Below are 18644 nucleotides of genomic sequence, written 5' to 3' on the forward strand. Positions count from 1 at the left end.
GAAGAGTTATTTATTTTTTCTTACACATAATCAAAAAGTTATTAGGGCTTTCTCAAAACCTGTAGTTCTCGTCGTGTACCCAGTCCGCGCTGACTGGCCACAGTTTAAAATCCCCAAGGTGGATCTCCCGGGCTGCCTTGCAGCAGGGGATTTCATAGGGCAGGAAGTGCATCCCGCAGGGAGGGAGGCTCAGCTAGCTCTTCCTTCAATGGCAGAAGGGGCAGAGGCACCAAGGGCCGGGCTGTGGCTTCTACAAGCGCCTCACATGCAATTTCTCCACTCTCCGTCCAGGTCCCTGGCAGCTGGAAAGGAAGCAGTGCATAATTAGCCCCAGGTGGAGGGAGCAGCTCCAGCTCTGCAGCTCCCCACACCCTGCCAAGGGAGCCCACAGGCATTGGGGAAGGCATCCGGGGCAGCCTGCTTCAGCCCAGACCGGCTAGCAAACATGGAAGAGGGCTGGGGTAAGGCAAGGATTAAAGGAAAATCTTCAGGGAAGTAGAGGATCTAAAGTCAAACTCCCCCTGATCTCAACAAGCATCACGGAGCAGCGGGGTCACGCCACTGATGAGTCACTTCTGCCAGATGGGGAGAGTCTGGCTAGCGTGGGCATCAGCCGGTCCCCTCCTTGCTCCTCCGACCCTGTGGAAGGAAACCTGACCTTCTGTATCACTGCATTTGAAAGAAAAGGAAATTAAATTTCTCACAGTAAAAATACCTGTTGCTTATCAGTATAAATAGGAGGGAAAGTGATGCCACTCCCCAAATCTCCATGTGTGCTGCTTATTTAAATTCAAGTTGCCACAAGAGAGGAAGCTCAGAGAGTGGTGCTGGCTGCTGGCACATTCCCCAGCTAGGCTCCTTGTGCTGCCCTCCCTGAGACCACCAGCACCCTTCTGGCCTGGGGGACTGTTTCCACTGCTCCCATGATCACATCCAGGTGAAGGAATAAGGTGTTGCAGGACTGGAACTGAGTGGGAACTCTCCCATGGAAAGACCTGTCTGCCCACGTTCCCACCACCTCCTCCTAGGGTCTAAAGAGACAGTAGGGGATGCCACTTTCCCTTCAGAGGGTGATTGTGACACTCCCCCCTGCCTCAAGTGTCATGGACACAGTAGGTGAGAAATAAGACCAGGTGTCTCTCAAAGACCCAGAGCACATCTATTATTTCACTAACCAGGCAATGAAGGAGGCTGTCTGCATCTGAGCAGCCTCCAGAAACGTTGGGACAGCCCCCAGGGCCAGGGTGGCTGATATAGTGACAAGTCCCAGTAGGCAAGGAGATGAAGATGGCTGAAGCTGCTTATGGCGGGATGGAGGGAGCAGGGGGTCAAGGAGGCCTGGTTTGATGGAGGAAGGGAGGTCGAGGGACTGGTAGCTTTACAACAGACAGTGTGTGCTTTGCAGATGTAAATCTATACACTAAAAGGACATATTTACAGGAGGCTTTTTCCATATATCACCAGCTAAGGAAGAAAGATTTTTGACGAAGCCCTTGGAGAAAGTTGGCAGCACATCACTAGAAATACCTTGGCTGAACACAAGCCAGCTGAAGTTAACATGAAGAATGAGTTACAGCAGCAACTGCCTAAGTAGCTTTTAATATGATAACCTGAACTAACCTTTCAGTTGAGGTTGGCAGAAGAATGTCTGCTTCACACCTCACCTGGTGGGACATCCACCTGCGGAAGGCCTGTGGCAGCAGAGTCAGGACTGTGTGCTGAAACTAGAAATGCCATCAATGCGAAACTAAAAACAATCCCTCCATTTTTGAAAATGCCCAATGGATTTTACTACTAATCGCTTCTATCTTACCACTGTCACAGCACAGGAAGCAGAAGTTTGAAAAAAGCCGAGCTATCTACATAGGGAAGATGTGCTTTCTCTCATGAACAGAAGTTGATTTGTTTGCATCAGAACAAGATTTGCTGTTGTGGTTAGTTTAGCGGGGTAGCAAGGATCAGGTGACTTTTAAAACAGTACAAAACTATTCAAAATAATCTCTAACCTAGTTAAATGGACTATGCGTGATATTATGTAAGCACTCTCAAGTCAAACAGGGAGAGCGATGATAGAGGGAGAGTTCAAACAAGGAATGAGACTAGAAGTACAAAAGAAAACAAAGACATTCGGCACAAGGTCAGGCAATCAGAACATTGCAGGCTAGAAAAGGAAGTGAAATTACAGGCTCTGGCAAAACAGCTGAACACTCACTCAGGAAAATTACAAAACTGTCGTGATCCTTACCATCAGTTATGTGTCTGCTATCCAGAACAATTTCCAAGACAAGCGATACAAATCCATAAAAGCAAGCTGAAGGACATTACATTCTTCCCACAGACAGTCAAGTGATTTGGGGGTTTTATATATATATAAAAATACCAGTACCATATACAACATCCTTAATAGAATATATATATATATACATACCGTCGTGGTAAAATCTGTAAGCTGGTGGTAAGTTATGATCAAAATTGTCTTTTCCATCAACAGCTTCTAAAGGAGAGGTCAAAAGGCCAAAAGCCCCCAGCCAAGCACTAAAATCTGTTCACCAATCAACAGAAAACAATTTTGCTCCTGCAGAAGAGCTAGGATGCTAGAGGCAAAGTTGAGTTATGAAAGAATACTCAGTTTTATGCTGAAACTAGATAGGATACATCCGTTAAAGAAACTGAAGGGGTTTTCCCTAATGTAAGCCACTCTGACCCTAAGTGTTTGTTTGTAGGGGAGGAAGCAACAGCAGGCTTGAAGTGTATGACACATCATTTTGCAAAGAGCTATTAGACTGTAGGGACTTCAGAGGTGGGACCAAACATTTTCTGTATATTTATTGAATACTACACTGGTAAAACATAGAGGTCTCATAATTGGGAATTATTTCCTTACTACTGATAAAAATGAATCTTCTCAAAAACAAGCTGAGCCCTGCCAGCCCATGAAATATCACTGATGGAGAAGCTCCAGGACCACTTGCCAGGGCAGTATTTCACCAACAGCATGGCAATGGTGCAGAGAGGGAGAGACTCAGAGAAGCCACGCAAACATATATACTACTGCAAAACCCACAGCACTGGGATTGACCTGCTGTTGCTGCAGTCAGGTCGATCCTCTTCATCGTCCACTGAATGATGTGATGGAAGGGTCACAACAAAAGCCACATGTAGGGTTTATATATGCCCGGACAAGGGTTCTTTGCTGTGAGAGGATCATGTTGCTACACACCTAGAGACAGGGCTTACTGCCCAGGGCAGGCACTGGCTAGGCTGCAATTAGAGAAAGCAGCCACAGCCCTCATCTGTGGTCCCAGAGATGTTGTCCAAGAATAAACAGGGTTAGGTAGTTGTCAGCTGCACTCATTCAGCCCATCCTTACAAGCTGCCACCTGCCCACTAGTTAAGTCACTCATTCAAAGCACTGCTACCTGTGTTCCTCTTTACAGGTTTATTAGGCATTGGCATAAGCAGCTGAAAGATCAATGCTATGTTTGTCAGTGGAAGCACATGAAATTTGACAGAAACCGTGCTATCCAGTGGAACAGGGATTAGCTGGGAGGCAGATGTGATTTATTTGTATCTGCATCAGCTTCAGGAACTGTGATTCATATTACACAGCGAGGCAGCATTGCAGTGCTACAAAGGGCTGTGCAGTTTATCTGTTGTTGGAAGCTACCCTAGTGTGCAAGCCTGTGTAGCAAGACTTGTGATGGTTGCCAGTTTGTGTCCCAGACCCCATGCCTGAGAGCTGAAGGCGTTAGAAAGGTTCAGAAAGAAAAGGGATTTTTAAGGCAAGTAAAGCCAGTTTCAAAGGGAAAGGTGAGCAAAATGGCTAAATGCCATGGCTTTGAGCTGTCAGCAGGAATGCATGCAAAATTTAGATGGAGGAGGTAGTCTTGATTTTTGACTTTGTAATATAGCTAGCATTACTTTATGTGATTTTCTCTGTGTGCAGAACTGCAGGCACTCATTGTCATGATAGGGACTGGAATAGACACCAAACTGCATACAGAACACATGGATGCAATTATTATGTCTGGAACACCTTTAAGTGACATCTTGCTAGAGCGAGTGGCTAATCTAATCTCTTTTCCTTCAGTCTGAATGCTGGAGCTCATGGGAGAAGAGCCCACTGAACCAGCAAAACAGGATAGAGATGAAACAACTCTGGCAATTGGTGAACAAGAGGCTTAAAACAAGTAATGTCCTGAAAAGTGAACATGCACTGTATTCGTGCCAGTAATCCCTATTTGGCAAAAGCCAGGAGGGAAGTTGACAACTGCAAGATGCCAAGAAGAGAAAGAAAAAAAGAAAACCCAAATGACCTTTAAAAGAATTACGAAGTACTCCAGGAATAGGCTTTAAGCATTAACAAGAAAACAGCATAATTGCTGTGAGAAAAATGATGAATGAAAACAGACTTCGATGGGCAGCACACAGTTAACTGCAAATGGCCTAAATACCATAGGTACAAAAGTGACACTTAACAGGGTCATGGTGCACCTGGGCTTCCAGCTGCACGGCACCTTCTGCAGGCTTCCCTTCTCTCCAAGGGGAAAATCGTGATCCTTCCCCACCACCCCCCACAGGCTCTCTCCCCAGTTTCTGCTTACTTTCTCTTGCCACCCCTTTTCCAGTGAGGTTATTGCCTGCACCGCTCTGCCTGGGCAGCAGCATCCCTCCAGCCAGAGCCGCCACCACCCAGGAGCTTGCAGACAGGCTGCACTGCCATCCCGAAGCGAGTTATCCCAGTTTCGTGCTCTCCCTGTGCCCCTTCCCTCCCCCATAGCATGTGAGGCCAGCTGTTACAGCTTCAACGGTTTTATAGACGTGTACATAGACCTCATGGCAGAAGCTGGGAGACTTGTCAGATACCACAAGCCCACCCCCCCAAACAGGCAGTGAGACGCCACCCCCCGTACACACAGGCAGTGACGCCAGTCTCAAGATTCCCTCCCTACTGTAATTATTTTTGCTCTGTACAGAGATTTATCACATGCAGCTGCCACAACTTGGTTACAAGACACAAAAGCCATGAAAACAAGGTTGATGAAGTCTGTGTGTGAGCCGTTTTCCCTGGCATAGATTTGCCATACCACTCAGCTCACTTACACCCCGGTTGGCCACGCAGTCTCCAGTAACACATGGCAATGCCTTCCCTTCATCTTCAGAGTCAACCTAAATGTGTGTTTTCAGTCAGAGGTCGGGTTTTTTGACACAGCTGCCTTGCAATTAGGTTTATCACTGCTGCAAGAACAGCAAAACTGCCCGTGTTGTCTCATTGTTTCTTTCTACTGCATTTTTTTTCCTTATTCCATGGTAAAACAAGTTTCCAGAAATAAACTTTTCATTTGCTCTACCAGGGATGAGTGACTGGCACATGAAGCCTTCAGTTTGTTACTAGGACTTCTGCTCAGTTCTGGATCTTAGCTCCACCTGATGCCCTACGTCTACTTACCTTTGATAATTTTATCTGGAGTTGCTTCAAGTTTCTGCTCTGAAAGAATAGGTTCAGGCAAACTTCAATAGCCTGCATCAAAACTATCAGTGCTAGATTATAGGAAAGCAGAAACTCCCTTTTGATATTTTAGTGGGTACTCAATAGGAGTCATTTTCTTCCTCCAAGTTAAATAACACCTCAGGGCAGGGAAAAGCTTTTACACAGCGTGCCAGGTGCTACTCAGCCAAAGAGGTTTGGCTTATGACTACAGCTGAACTTCTAGGTGTAACCTTAACACAAGTAATAATAATAATAAAAAAAAAAATTGGCCTCAAACAAAACTGGTCACTAGTAAAGTCCCCAGTGTAAGTCAGTCAGCAAAAGGGAAACGCAGTGCTCATCACATGGGCAGGACTTTGGTGCTCAGATACACTAATGCCATTTTGTGTGGCATAATGGTAAATGAAAACAGCGCAGAGACCACAGGCTTTTACTTTCAATGTAAACTGTTAACCTGAATGGCAACAGCTTTCTTCCTCATCCTATTTTCATTTTCAGTACTGCAGCTGTTCTAGTGGAATTACAGAACTAGTCAGCTCAGCCAGCAAAGCTCAATTTTTTTTCCTAAACTTGCTGACTTTTTATTTTAAAGGGCAGAGTAACGAAGAGTAAAGATGTCTGAGAATACACTTTAATGATTCAAGTCCCCCACTTTTTCGTAAAGAAACACAGCACACCAACAACATGCTTTGAAAGTCAAACAACTTAAATCAAACAATGCAAACATATTTGCATGAGGTTGTTTTTCCTTTGTCAGAGCTTGAGGCGTGGGCTTAAGGAGTGTTGCAATAAAGTTCCTTCCTACATGTGGACAAGGAAGCATCTTCCAGGCCTTTACCAAAGATGACACTCCTCTTTGGGTGCCTAGCACCCTTTGAGATCATCTATGCCACAAAAGGACGTCTATTGACCAACTTTTCCCTCAACATTGACCTCACAGTTACACAAAAATGTACTTCCATTTTATTTTATAATTAGCCATTAAAAAAATCAAACAAACAACTAAAAAAACATACATAGGTATCCCAGAAAAATAGCCCAGAAGTATCAAGTACAGTGTGTCGAAAGAGACAAGACACAAGGCTCTTTCTGGACTCACATGTTATTCCTCGAAGACAAAGTATACAGCCATCTCTGGCTATGTTCAAAATTATTTTTTCTAGCTTTATTTCAACAGAAAGTATTAAAAAAATAATTATATATTCATACAGTATATTAGGATGACTGTGTTACTGAAGCTGATGCAGACATGAGAAAGCCACAGTGTTTACTATTTGCCTTTTTTAAAATATAATCATTGATTTTAAACTTGAAGGTTAAAGAAAGGCAGACGTTCAATATAATTCCAAAGAGTACTCCAGAGAACAAATAAAGAGTATTTCTGACACTAAAAAAAAGATAAAGGACACAGCAAAACAAAATGCATACACACTACAGTCTGAATATTGCAGTCTTCTACTCATAATGATATCCTTAAATTCGTCAGCTCTCCTGCTCCACAAAGCCCTCCCCCAACCTCCCAAACAGACAACTGGTTTGTTTTTAAGGATTAGCTGGAACTGATTTTTTCCCCTAGAGGTCTCTTATTTCACTGTTGTTGGAAGGATAAGGGTGGGTGACTGACATTCAAGTAAGTTGAAATGTGAGCTTCAAGTCTTCGCATTTTTCAGTAATAAGTCATTTTGACAGCAAAGTCCTTTTCTGAAAGGTAACTTAGATTCTGTTGACCAAAATATAGCCCAATACAACAGGGATCTATTCTAAGTCTTAATCAATCATCTGTTTAAGTACCTTTCCAATACCTGGCTCCCAGAACTCAGAGATTTCCACCCAATACAGTCTCTTCTATTTTAGTCTACTAGAATTACTGAGTCAAACCCTTTTCATTGCTAGTCCAGGAAGAGTAAGAGTGGGACACCTTGTCCTCCACGCTCAAAATTTGTCACCAGTGATGTCTAGGAGCTGTATCACAAAGTCCCCCAAAGAATGTTTGCCCCAACCCCTCTGCTGGCCTCGTCATTTCACCTTCAGGAGAACTTTCCCATAGGCTGTCACATTTCCCAGCCCTAAAGTATTTCTAGGAGCCAAAAGCTGGAACTCTTGGAGGGGCCTAAGATATCCCCCTGAAATGTAGTGAGAGTTGCCTACATAGCTCCTTTTCACCCCTTTAAAAAATTTCAACATAACAGAACATGGTCAGGTACTTCTGGCCCACTTTTCAGTATTCCTTTAAACATATGGTTAACAACAACTGCTAGCATAGCTCTCTAAACCAAACAGAGTCAGTGTGAGCTCAAAAATATTTCTAACTTCCATTTATTTCAAGAGTAAAGCTGTGTTTTCTGCAAAGCTCGTATTCAACAAAATACTCTGTATGCACCCATTTTTAAAGAAAATATTTTATTACATTATGGGAAAAAAGCATAATCATCCAAAGTTCATATTGTTAAAAAAATTGAAAATTTATTTTAGACAGCATGTCGGTATATTGTGTTCCGCATGGGAATGATAAGAAGACTCTATATCATTACTAGATATTGCACAGTCTGAAAGAAACAAAAACAAATCACATAATCTTGGGAACCATCTCACATTATGAAAAGCCTACAAAGAAAACATTAAAAAAAACCAAACAAAACAAAACAAAAAAACACACAACCCTTTCTTTCTACAGTAGCTTTAAGTTTATAATTCTTGGAATGACCATATTCCACTGAAGACCATCTCAGTGACAGGAAGCTTCATTTCAGCAATCCCTTGTGCAAATAAGATTAATAAAAAAAATAATAATAATAATAATGCAGTGAAGTCTTTTGATATTGTGTGGGTGGCAATAACCACACAGCTGTTAGATCCCTGCCTGGAAAAACAAAACGGGGAAGGAGAAGGAAAGGGATTTAGGCCATAAGTTTCGCCTGCAACTCCATCTCTGCCGCCCTTTTGAGTGCAACATCCACCAGTAGCTGAAATCCACTAAAATCCTGGTTAAGGTCTGGTGGTGTTGGAGGAGGAGTGTTAAAGAGCCCACTTTGTGTGTTTGCACCAGGTCCCAGTTTAGAGGCGTCCTCATGGTAGGAGAGGGAGTTGTCTGTGAAGCCATTGGCCGGGGGCTGCTGCAGGTCCGTGGTCTGGCCTACATCAGCTGGCTGGCAAAAGTGGAAAGGGGCATCCTTCAATGCAGTCACAGTCGTGTGGCAAATCACCGACGGCCGAGCCAGGACCGATCCCGGGGAAGCCGGCTTGGAAGAGGACACAGTCTTGCCGACTGGTGCAGCAGTGGGAAGGAAGGCAGTCTCCTCCAGCAAGGGAATGTAGTTCTTTGTGCTGATGGAAGACTCCACCAGGCCGCCCTCGGGAAGCTTGGTCCCTCGCCGCGAGATAGTAAACTGATTTGGGTCTTTGCCATCCTTCCTCAGCATGTCAGGTAAAAGCCTGCGGCGTGCATTGATAAACCAGTTGCAGACCTGGGAATATAATGACATCTTAATTTCTACCTTCATTCATTTCCAGGTATGTGCCATTAGAGTCATTGGGATAGATTAATGAACCCCTCCAAGCAGTTTCCTTAACTGCAGAACAAGAGAGAGACCTACTGACAAGTTCTGACATGCCTGGCAAAGGCCCTTCCCTCGCCCTGGCTCTACCCCTGGCTCTCCACTCCTGTTACAGAAAGCCCTGGCACATCTGAAAACTGCTAGCCCAAACGGAGGAGTTTAGTTTTAACTCTGTGCACACACATTAACCTATTAGCTATTGTTCCCTAGCTTAGGTTAATTAACAACAGGAAAACCTTTTCTCTGTGAAGAGTGCCACTCCTCCCACAAATAGTTACTGATTTTCCTTGTTCAACTGACTGTGTCGACAGACATAACATGAATTACCTCATTTAAGTTTGTCCTTGTTTAAATTTCAAACCAGTTTCCTGGGTGATACAGGATAGTTTACAGTTTAACGTCTTTTTTTCTGTTTACTACATAAAGGAGGTTTTCTTTACGATGTTACATTAAGGAAATTTTACTTTATAGCCAATTATGAAATTTGTACTAATGAATTAATCTGGAAAAATAAAACCCAGAAGTCAAGCGAAGCGCTCTATGTTTAGTGTGTCTCAAAACCAAACCAGGGTTTACTCAAGTTCTCATGCAGCCACCTTCCCACGAGGTGGAAAGCGGCAATTGTCAACAGCTATTCCACCAAAGATGATCACAGAAGACGAATGATGCATCCAAGGGCCCTCACAGCTGCCAGCGCTATCCCAGGATGAGAATCCAGACTAACCACACATACCTATACTAACACACTTGAGTAGCTCTATCCCATATAGGTTGTTCCACTGATCTTAATGGAAGTCATCATACACATAATTATATACGTGCATGTTGTACAAGAACGAGCCTCAAGTGGCAGTTTTAGAAGTGAAGAGTTACATGTTAAGCTGCATATCTATCACCATAAAACCTCTGTTGACAAATAAATATGTTCTTCTCACAATAAATTACCTTATACAGACACTTTATGTCTTTTGGGGCCCAATTCCACAAAAATTAGCATGCATGCTTGAATTCATGACTGTCTGTTCTCCCAGAGAAGTAATTTTATTCTCAATAAACAAAGATCATCGTAACACACGATTCATTTGTATTTCTCCTTACAAGTGCTGTCAGAAAGAGAGTAACAATAAAAAAAAGGAAATCTCACATGCAGTGTAAACATTTGTATCAGTGACTAGACCACAGGTAAATTAAGAAGAAAACAGCTCCTTTTGAAGCAAGAACTACTTTTTTTTTTTTAATACCTGTAGTGTGGAAAGGTGTGTTTGTCGGGATAACAGCGCTTTTTCTTGCTCTGAAGGATAAGCATTGTATCGGTGCTCATATAGCCAGTCGCGAAGAATCTGCACGGATTCCTTGGGCAGGTTGCCACGTCTCCTCCGTTTGCCTGAGCCAGCAGATGAAGAAAGATCCAGTGGGACCTCCATAGTGTCATCATCCTCCGTTTCACTGCCTGATATTGCAACTACGCCTACAATTATAAGAAGACAAGAACAATCAGCCTCCTAAACCCGTAAACTACTCAGCTCCAGCATTCTATCGTTCAGACACTTTTTATTACATCAACTGTCTTTACTATGAAACATGGTATAGCCTCGTATACAGGAGATTTGTCCTGTAGTGTTAACTTGTCAAGCTGTAGCTTTTCTGTCAGCTGAACAAAAAGTAGCACCAATGATCTGTTCCTAGGGGAATTCTTCTCTGCAAACCCTCATTTTCTTGTTCCCCTGGCAACCTTTCATCTGCTGCATGTTATCAGATAGCTTCTATCTAATGCCAATATTGTCCAAATTTGCTTGCTATGGTATGCATCCAACACTCTTCTTCAAGGATAACTACCCAGTGGCTGGGTAAAAGGTCAATAAGCAAGAACTTAAAACACCCAACGCAAGCGTTGGGTTATTTAATTACTTCTTAACATGCTGATGCTTCCCTCCTGGGAGAGATAGCTTGTAGATTTTATAGATTAATAGCTCATTCCAGATCTATTAATAAAAACTAATGGAACAAAAAAAGAAGAAAAGGAAAAATTGTGTCTGCCCCCACCCCCAAGTGAATGTTGACTTAGGAAGGAAAAAAAAAGTGCAGGAAAAGGAACAAACCAGGTACCTAAGAGTCCACCAGTTTATCAGGAGATGGACTTCTTTAATTTAATTGCACTTTGGTAGCAAAGAATCACAATCATTTAATGTTTGGGTGGGATGGTTAGTTAGTTAAATGTACCACTTTGCATCCTGATTATTTTTTCAACTTCATAGTTTTCATCTCACATTTTAATCTGTGGAAATGTGTGGTCTATGCTACACTTACTACAAAGACTTCAGATTTACAAGTTAACTGCATACCTTTTTCCTTCAACACAAAGGAAGGAACAGATTTCAAAATCTGATTATCCCTTTATTTATACACCACACTACTAGTAACATGAAGCTATGGTATGTCAATAAAATTAAAACAAACAACCAAATATTCAATAGTTAGGAAGACTACAATTCTGCTCCTTTGGTGGGATATACAAGTCACTCAGGAAACAAATAGTACTGTAAAATACAAAGAAAACCATGCTTTAAATAGTCACCAGGTTAAGCTCACCAGAAATTTTAGGAATCTTATGAACTATATATAAATTCAAATAAGATACCTCCCATTTTCAACTAGTACTATTTAATAGTAATTTCAAGGGAAATTATACTGGCTTTCAGAAGCATTTTCTAGAAGCTATAGAAGGAAAACAAGCCTTTAATCTTTCTGTGTTTTGAACTTAGATGGGGGGGAGAAGAAACTTGCTCATTCGTAACATCAAAACTAAAAACCTTCATAGTAAAAACAAGTTAAATGTCAAAAGTAAAACTTTTATGTGGGCAACCACTCACAATTCAAATATTCTGTTCAAGGAAACAAAGTCAGCCCTAAAATACAAGAAGCGTGCCTGTGAAAGTATAAAACTATATAAAGCTATGGTTATATCCATAAGTAAAGAAATAGAAGGAATTAATGTCATTTAAACAAACAAACAAAACCCCACAACACAGAAAGAAAGAAAAAAGGTGTGCCTGTGTAAGTTTTCCTCAATACTTGGCAGGGGTTGGGGGGAGGGGGGGGAGCAGAGGAAGACCTTTCCCCACACTTTCACACTTTAGCCAAAGCTGACAAGGTAAATTATTCTTTCCTTCCCCTATTTATAAATAGCTCCAACATCCTTATATTTAGTTTAAGTCATCCAAATTTCAATACATATTTTTGATATGCAAGCATTCCCAGCAGGATGATCAATCTGTAATTTGCCTGGTGTAGTTACTTCAGTAACTTACTTGAATATGGTTTTCATTTTCCCAGTTGATGATTTATGTAACCAACAAACATCAAACTGACATACCAATTTTTTCCTGTGATGATTAGCTACATAAATTATCCAGTCATGGAACAGGAACAATAGACAATATTTAAATAGCCAACACAAGATAAACTCCAAATTATGTAAACAGGTTCTTAATTCATGTAGAAAGTATGTCAAGTTTGCTTTAAAATGATTCTGAGCAAACTGCTTTGTATTTGTCATAGCTTCATGGAAAAGTGCTGTCAGGCTTTCAACCTAACTTGAGAACATGCCTTGCACAATGGGCTCCTGGAGCCATGCGGAGAACTTCTTGGAACAAAGATCCTGCACAGACAACAGGATAGCTCTGCAAAGCAGCTCATCCCTTTTAAATTGAATTTAAAAACTAGCTAAAACTAGCCTACACTATTCAGACCATGTTTTCAAGTGCACTGTTCTTGTTTGTCAGAAACCAGAAGTGTTGCAGCACTTTAGTGGGTTGGGGGTTTTGTTTGTTTTTAAATATAAGAGGCAGCAAGACAGGACCTTGGAAAACTGGGAGAGGCTAACAGTGAGGGTTGGAAATAAGAGGGAAGAGAAGCCAAAGAAACTACTATGAGAAAGCTAGGTGTCTAATGGTTTGCAATCCGTATTTACATGGCAAAACAAGTCCTCCAGACACACACCACCCCATCTGCAGCAACCTCTCCAAGATCTAACACATAACTAAAAGACTCCACAGGGATCTCTCTGAATTTGAGAAAACTGATTTGACAGCAAAACTTCTTCTAGAACTGTTGCTCTTTTTCACACACACACCCCCAAAAAAGTGGAAAAAAAACCTGTCTGAAAACCAGCAGCATAAAAACGTTTCTCTATTTTGCAGACAAGACCTTTTGCTAAAGTAAAAGTTGCCATCTGACTAACCGTAACCTACCTAGCAAGAAATGAGTCAACAGCAGAGCCTGCCCTTTGACCCGTTCACTTGGTCTGTCATATTAATTGACACAGTAAGTTAGTGTGGCACAAAGCAGGTTTTGGTTAAGCAGGAAACCCAGTGTAGTACAACTTCTCCTCATTTAAATGAGCTCATTTAAATAGATGATCAGCCCTCTGAACTTGTGGCAGATCTCTCCGGTGCAGTACAGAGCAAGCAGCAACAGGAAGTCATGGCTAGAAATCTCACACTACCCCAGCTGATACCTTTTACTAGAGCAGGAGCCACGTTGTTGCTGTCAAGGCTCTGTTTTCATTAAAGCATTCCTGCTGATTACAACCCAGCTTTGTTTTTCCATCTTGTTAGTAATCAGGCTATTCGCTGCTGGTTTCCTGTTTTAACAGGGCCCAACTGAAAAGGCTTCTGGCCAGGCTCCACGACTGGACCATTGGCTTACTGTTATTTACACCCAGAATAAAGGCATGTGGACACGACAAGTAGCCCCAGCTGACCTACTAATTTATTTCACCTTAAAAGCAGGCTAGTACCAGGTTATTCTATGTCTCCTCCCAAATACACTTAATCTAAACAGAAAAACTGCTTTTGCAGGACTAAATTGAAGCAGCACAAGTTCATCTGCAGAGAGGTCTGAGAAACAATACAAAATCCCAGTTCTCCACTCCTGCCATCGCCACTTAGATGGGCAGTCCACACTATTAATGGCCTAAGAACTACATGATCAGCATCCCTTCTTTATAAATTACTTTATCCTCCTGGTTTCCCAGCTGAAGTCATATACATGATTGAATGCACTGTTTCATTGTATCACAGCCCAAAGACTTTACAGGTCTTCCTGTAATCAGCTCAGGGAAGATTACACCTAGGATCCCTAGTCTAGGCTCAATACCCAACAGTTAACAGCTTGAAACAACTCGAGTAGAAAAGTACAGTGATGACTACAGTTGATTTCAAAATAAACTACTGCTACTTGAGAAGGCATGCTGAAATACTTTGAGGGGGAGGACAAAGCATTTAGAGAGGCTGAGACAAATGAAATGGAAGTTAAGCAAATTAAAAATTTAGGCTTTCAAAAAAAAAACAACCAACTATCCCATTGTATCGAGGAAGAGCTTCACAGAGGAAGTGGCAGAAGCCAGTTGTTTTTCAAAACAGGACAAAGTATACCACAAGGAACAATCTCTGCCCTCCAGAGAGGGGATGGACAAAAATCACCTTATGGAAAACCTTCCACCTCACCCCCTTAGGGCTCTCTGAATTTCTTAAACTGGATTTTTCTTTTATGAGCACAGATAAACAGAACCAGTTCCCATCTAAGGCCCCGATCCTGTAGTAACCAAGTTCAGTAGGATTCCTCACATGTATAAACTTGAGCACATGCCTGTGTCTTCACGAGATTGTATTCTAAATCAGCTAATTAACAAGCTGAGTATGTTCAGTGATTGCCATCACGTTATTTTTTGTAAATGAAGCTATGCACAGAAGAGTCCTCAAGATTTTAATCCACAGCCTGATAGCTAAAAAAAGCAACAAAAAAAAACAAAACAAAAAACCAAACCACCCCAACAACAACAAAAAATCCAATACACAAACAAAAAACCTAACTAAAATTTAGTGTGAATTTAAAAGCCAGCAACAAAAATAAATTGGTTTGAAATTATTCATAAGTAACCAAGAACTACAAGGATGCAGAAGGGAATTTCCATAGTAAGAAAACTTTTTCCTCTGAGTAAGTTTCATAATTGAGGAACCAGCTTATTTGTTTTCCTCTGCATTTCACAGCTTGTGCTCTATCACTTCTAAAGCGGCAAGACTTGGCTGTGCTATACATTCTTTTTCTTCAAACGGGATTTTTCTAAGAGTGCAAGCAAGAAATCTGTAACAAAGTCACTCTTTGTAACTTATTGAATGAGCCTCAAATGCCAGTAGGTCACAAATAACTACAAGCCCAACCTTTAATAAAACAAAGGCACCCTAGCCCTAACATCTTTTTAAAAGTTTCCGTCTTTGTCTCCACACCTTTTAATTTCTGCCACGAAAACCCCAGGCCCATGGCCCCTCTCTAAAGTTCTCCCTCCCGCCTGTCACCTTTCATTGTTTCCATTGTTTCAGCCCAGAACTTGCAATCCTCAAAGCAGATCTCCCCCACCACCACTCACTCACACACACACAAAGCACTATACATGCATACCTAGAAACTACGTCAGCGTTTTTCACACGCATTTATTTCGGGGGTGGCAAGAACAACAGTTGAAAGTGCAGGGAGCTTGGTATTTCATCAACCAGCAGCTGCCCTCGGGGAGAGAAGTCTGAACAATGGAAGCAACAGCAGACAGGAAACCAGCTCACCACTGCTGTGCAAATAGGGAGCATAGGAATGTCCTAAAAATAACTGGGCTAAATTAATTCGGTGAAACCATAAAAAAAAAAAAACACACACACAACAAAAAACCAAAACAAAACAAAAAAAAACCCAAAAAAACCCACACAACTGCTTGCAATAAGGTTAAGGATTTCAACCTACCTAAGGCGACTGAAACATTTTAAAGTCAATGCTGTCACTGTCTCTAGGCACAGACGGCCGAGCTTGGTATGCAGTACATGTTGTAATCTAAAAATCCGTGCAGTTCCCAGGCAGGCTGAAACGCGCTGTACGCGCCCCGCTCCTGCGGGAACTCGGAATGCTTCGCTGTTAAACCGCTGTTTAAACTTCGTCTTTGTGGCTTAATTCCCTTTGTGTGTGCTCCTCTTAGATGAGTGGCACGTCCAAAGCTTCGTACGAGGGCTACAAACCATATTAATACATCACGTTCCCAGCAGCCCAATGATTTCACGAACTACATATGCATTAATTGCTCCAAGGAGCAACAATGAGCGAAGCTGCTCTACTATACAGCCGCAGGAATGCGTAGTAGGGGAAAAACAGCACAACTCTGGAGTACTGAACATGCGCACTGCTCCCCTCTAACCCTCCACTTCGGATAATTTAATGGTCTTTGAATGCAAAACACCCTTCATCCACACTACCGGCTGCTAAATCGCAACTGAAAAGATACTGCTTTGCTATCAACTTCTTTCCAGCCAGCGCAGATGCGTTAAATCTGAAAGCATGTTCCCGTCTTTGTGGCCAAGCTCTAATTTGAAGGCACTTAAAGCACTACAACCACGAAGAGTAACAATCCTCTAAAGTTTGTCTGTTTGTAAATTAACACAAAGGAAACTTACAGCGCCTTATTTTTACGGGGGGGGGGGGGGAAGTCTTCCTCCTTTTAACCCTAACTGTGTCGAAACTTCTGTACTTTTACCCCCGCCCCCGCCCCTGTTTTAAGTGATAAAAGGAAGGGAAGAAAAAGGCAGCAACTTTCACCAAAACAACGCAGCCAAGGGCGCGGATGGGGTTTGAGACCCTCCTGCCGACCTCCCCCCCCCCCCCCCCCCCCCCGGCTGGCGTGCCCGCTCCCACTGCGAACAAAGAGTTGCCAGGCGCCCGCGGATCGCCGCGCTCGGAGTTGTGGGCGGCCCCGCTTTCCTCTCCCCAAGTTGGGAAAACGGCCCGCACTCTCGCCCCCCGGCAGCGGGACGGCGGGGCTCGGTGCGGAAAAGAGACAAAAAGCGGTTTAGCGGAGGGGGGGGGGGGGGGGGGCAAGGCTCCGTGGAGGGAGCGAAAACAAAACTTCGCGGAGGCATAAGGCAGGCGGCTGAACGTGTTTTTGACAGGGAGCCAGCGGCGCGGAGAGGCGGCCGCCTCCAAACAACAGCCCCGCGTGTTTTGTCTGGGAGCGGAGCATCCACTGCCATCTTCCACGGGAGCTCGGTCGGGGCGGGACGGGGGGCACCAGGGAGAAAAGGGACGAGAGAAGGAAAACAGACTCCGTCCGGCTTGGCAACAGCCCCCCCCCCCCCCTTCCCCTCCGAGCCGTTTCCGTAGGGAGAGAAAAGGCGCAGGGCACCCCGCTTTCTCCCAGCGGCAGCACACACCCCATCACAACTACCTTTTTTACTTTTCATCTTGATCGCGAGGACCGAGCCGCCGGACACCCCGCACACCGACCCAAGTTTCTCTGTCTTTGCCGGACGCCGCTCCCCCTTTAAACTCGTCGAGGAGGAGGAGGAGGAGGAGGTGGAGGAGGACGGCGACGAAGAAGAAGAAGAAGAAGAAGAAGAAGAAACACCGGCGCGGAGCCAGGCGCCCACTCCGGGGCCGCGCTGCTGTCAGCGGGAGCCGGAGGGCTCTGCCTCCCCGGGGGGTTTCTGGTGCGGCCGCTGCCGGGGTGGGCTTCCCTCCCCCCTTCCCTTTGTTCCTTTCTGCCGGCGATTGGCCCCGGCTTGTTAAAGTGAGGAAAGGCACGGGAGGGAAAGGTACACGGCGCCGGCCCTCCCCCACCTCCCCGCAGTGAGTACGGGCGAGTAACCGAGCGCTGCACTGGCACTCGCGGCTGCCGCGCTTGCCTCCTCCTCCTCTCTCCACCCCTCCCCTCCCGGGCTGCTGGGGCTCTGTCAGACGGGAGGGGAGGGACGGGGCCGGCGGGAGGGGTGGGGGGTGTCCGCCCGTACCCGCTCATGCACACACAAGAGCGGCGGCGGGGGGAGCCCTCCGCGCCTCTCGCTCCCCCGCCTTTCTTCCAGGCAGACGTTTGATCATTAAACTGGAAGGAGAAGCGAGGGGGGGGGGATTTTGACAGCTGCCCTTGACTAGCCTCCTCCTGTTGCTGCCGGATAAACCACCCACTCCTTCGCGTGAATAGAGAGGAGAAGAAAGGAGAGTACGTACGGCAGGAGAAGGAGCCCTCCAAAGACCGGCGGGCTCCGCCGCCTCGCCTCCCCGGTGCCCCCCTCCCTGCTGCCGGTGGGGGCTGCTTCGCCTCCTGCCCCGCACCCCCCCGCAATGGCACTGAAGGAGCCCCGGCCGGCCGGCGCTGGCCAGCCCCTCCCGCGGGGAAGGCGAGCCCCGTTTCTGGGGTTATTTTTACATCAGTTGGTAAAGGTTGTTCCCCCCCCTCCGCTCCCCAGCCCGGTGGATTTTGGTGCGACACATGCTCATAGCTGTAAAAGAGAGAAAAGTCTCGCAGCTTGACTCATCCCTCTCGGGCGAGCGCGCGTTGCAGCAACAGTTTATTTTCCTCCGGAATGGGAAACGCGGGACCTACGAGCCGCTCGTTCACGGAGGGCTCGCTCCAGCTTCCCACCGGGGGGGGGCGGGAGAGCCCTCCCCGAAGACGGGTGGCCTCGGCGGCGGGTCCCGCCGCTCCCTGCCAAAGTGAGGTGCCCTGCGGCTCCGGGCGCGTACTTCAAAGCGCTGAAGGCCGAGCTCCGGGCTGAAACTTCACGCGC

At 44.7% G+C, this 18644-nt stretch overlaps 1 protein-coding gene across 2 annotated transcripts; it reads right to left on the reverse strand.

The window, feature by feature from the left end:
• Positions 1–6141: 6141 nt before the first annotated feature.
• Positions 6142–17799, reverse strand: TGIF1 (TGFB induced factor homeobox 1). 2 transcript variants are annotated; one of them, XM_075023066.1, is made up of 3 exons: positions 17306–17799; positions 10287–10513; positions 6142–8955 (listed from the first exon to the last, which is right to left on the reverse strand). In XM_075023066.1, exons 1-3 carry the CDS (start codon positions 17319–17321, stop codon positions 8389–8391), a joined length of 810 nt encoding a protein of 269 aa, XP_074879167.1. In that variant the 5' UTR covers positions 17322–17799; the 3' UTR covers positions 6142–8388. The 2 variants fall into 2 exon arrangements, with proteins under 2 accessions (XP_074879167.1, XP_074879168.1); XM_075023067.1 differs by lacking the exon at positions 17306–17799 and adding an exon at positions 15838–16456.
• Between the last annotated feature and the right edge of the window lie 845 nt (positions 17800–18644).

This window comes from Buteo buteo, chromosome 3 (assembly GCF_964188355.1).
Source record: "Buteo buteo chromosome 3, bButBut1.hap1.1, whole genome shotgun sequence".
In the NCBI taxonomy this organism is placed as follows: domain Eukaryota; kingdom Metazoa; phylum Chordata; class Aves; order Accipitriformes; family Accipitridae; genus Buteo; species Buteo buteo.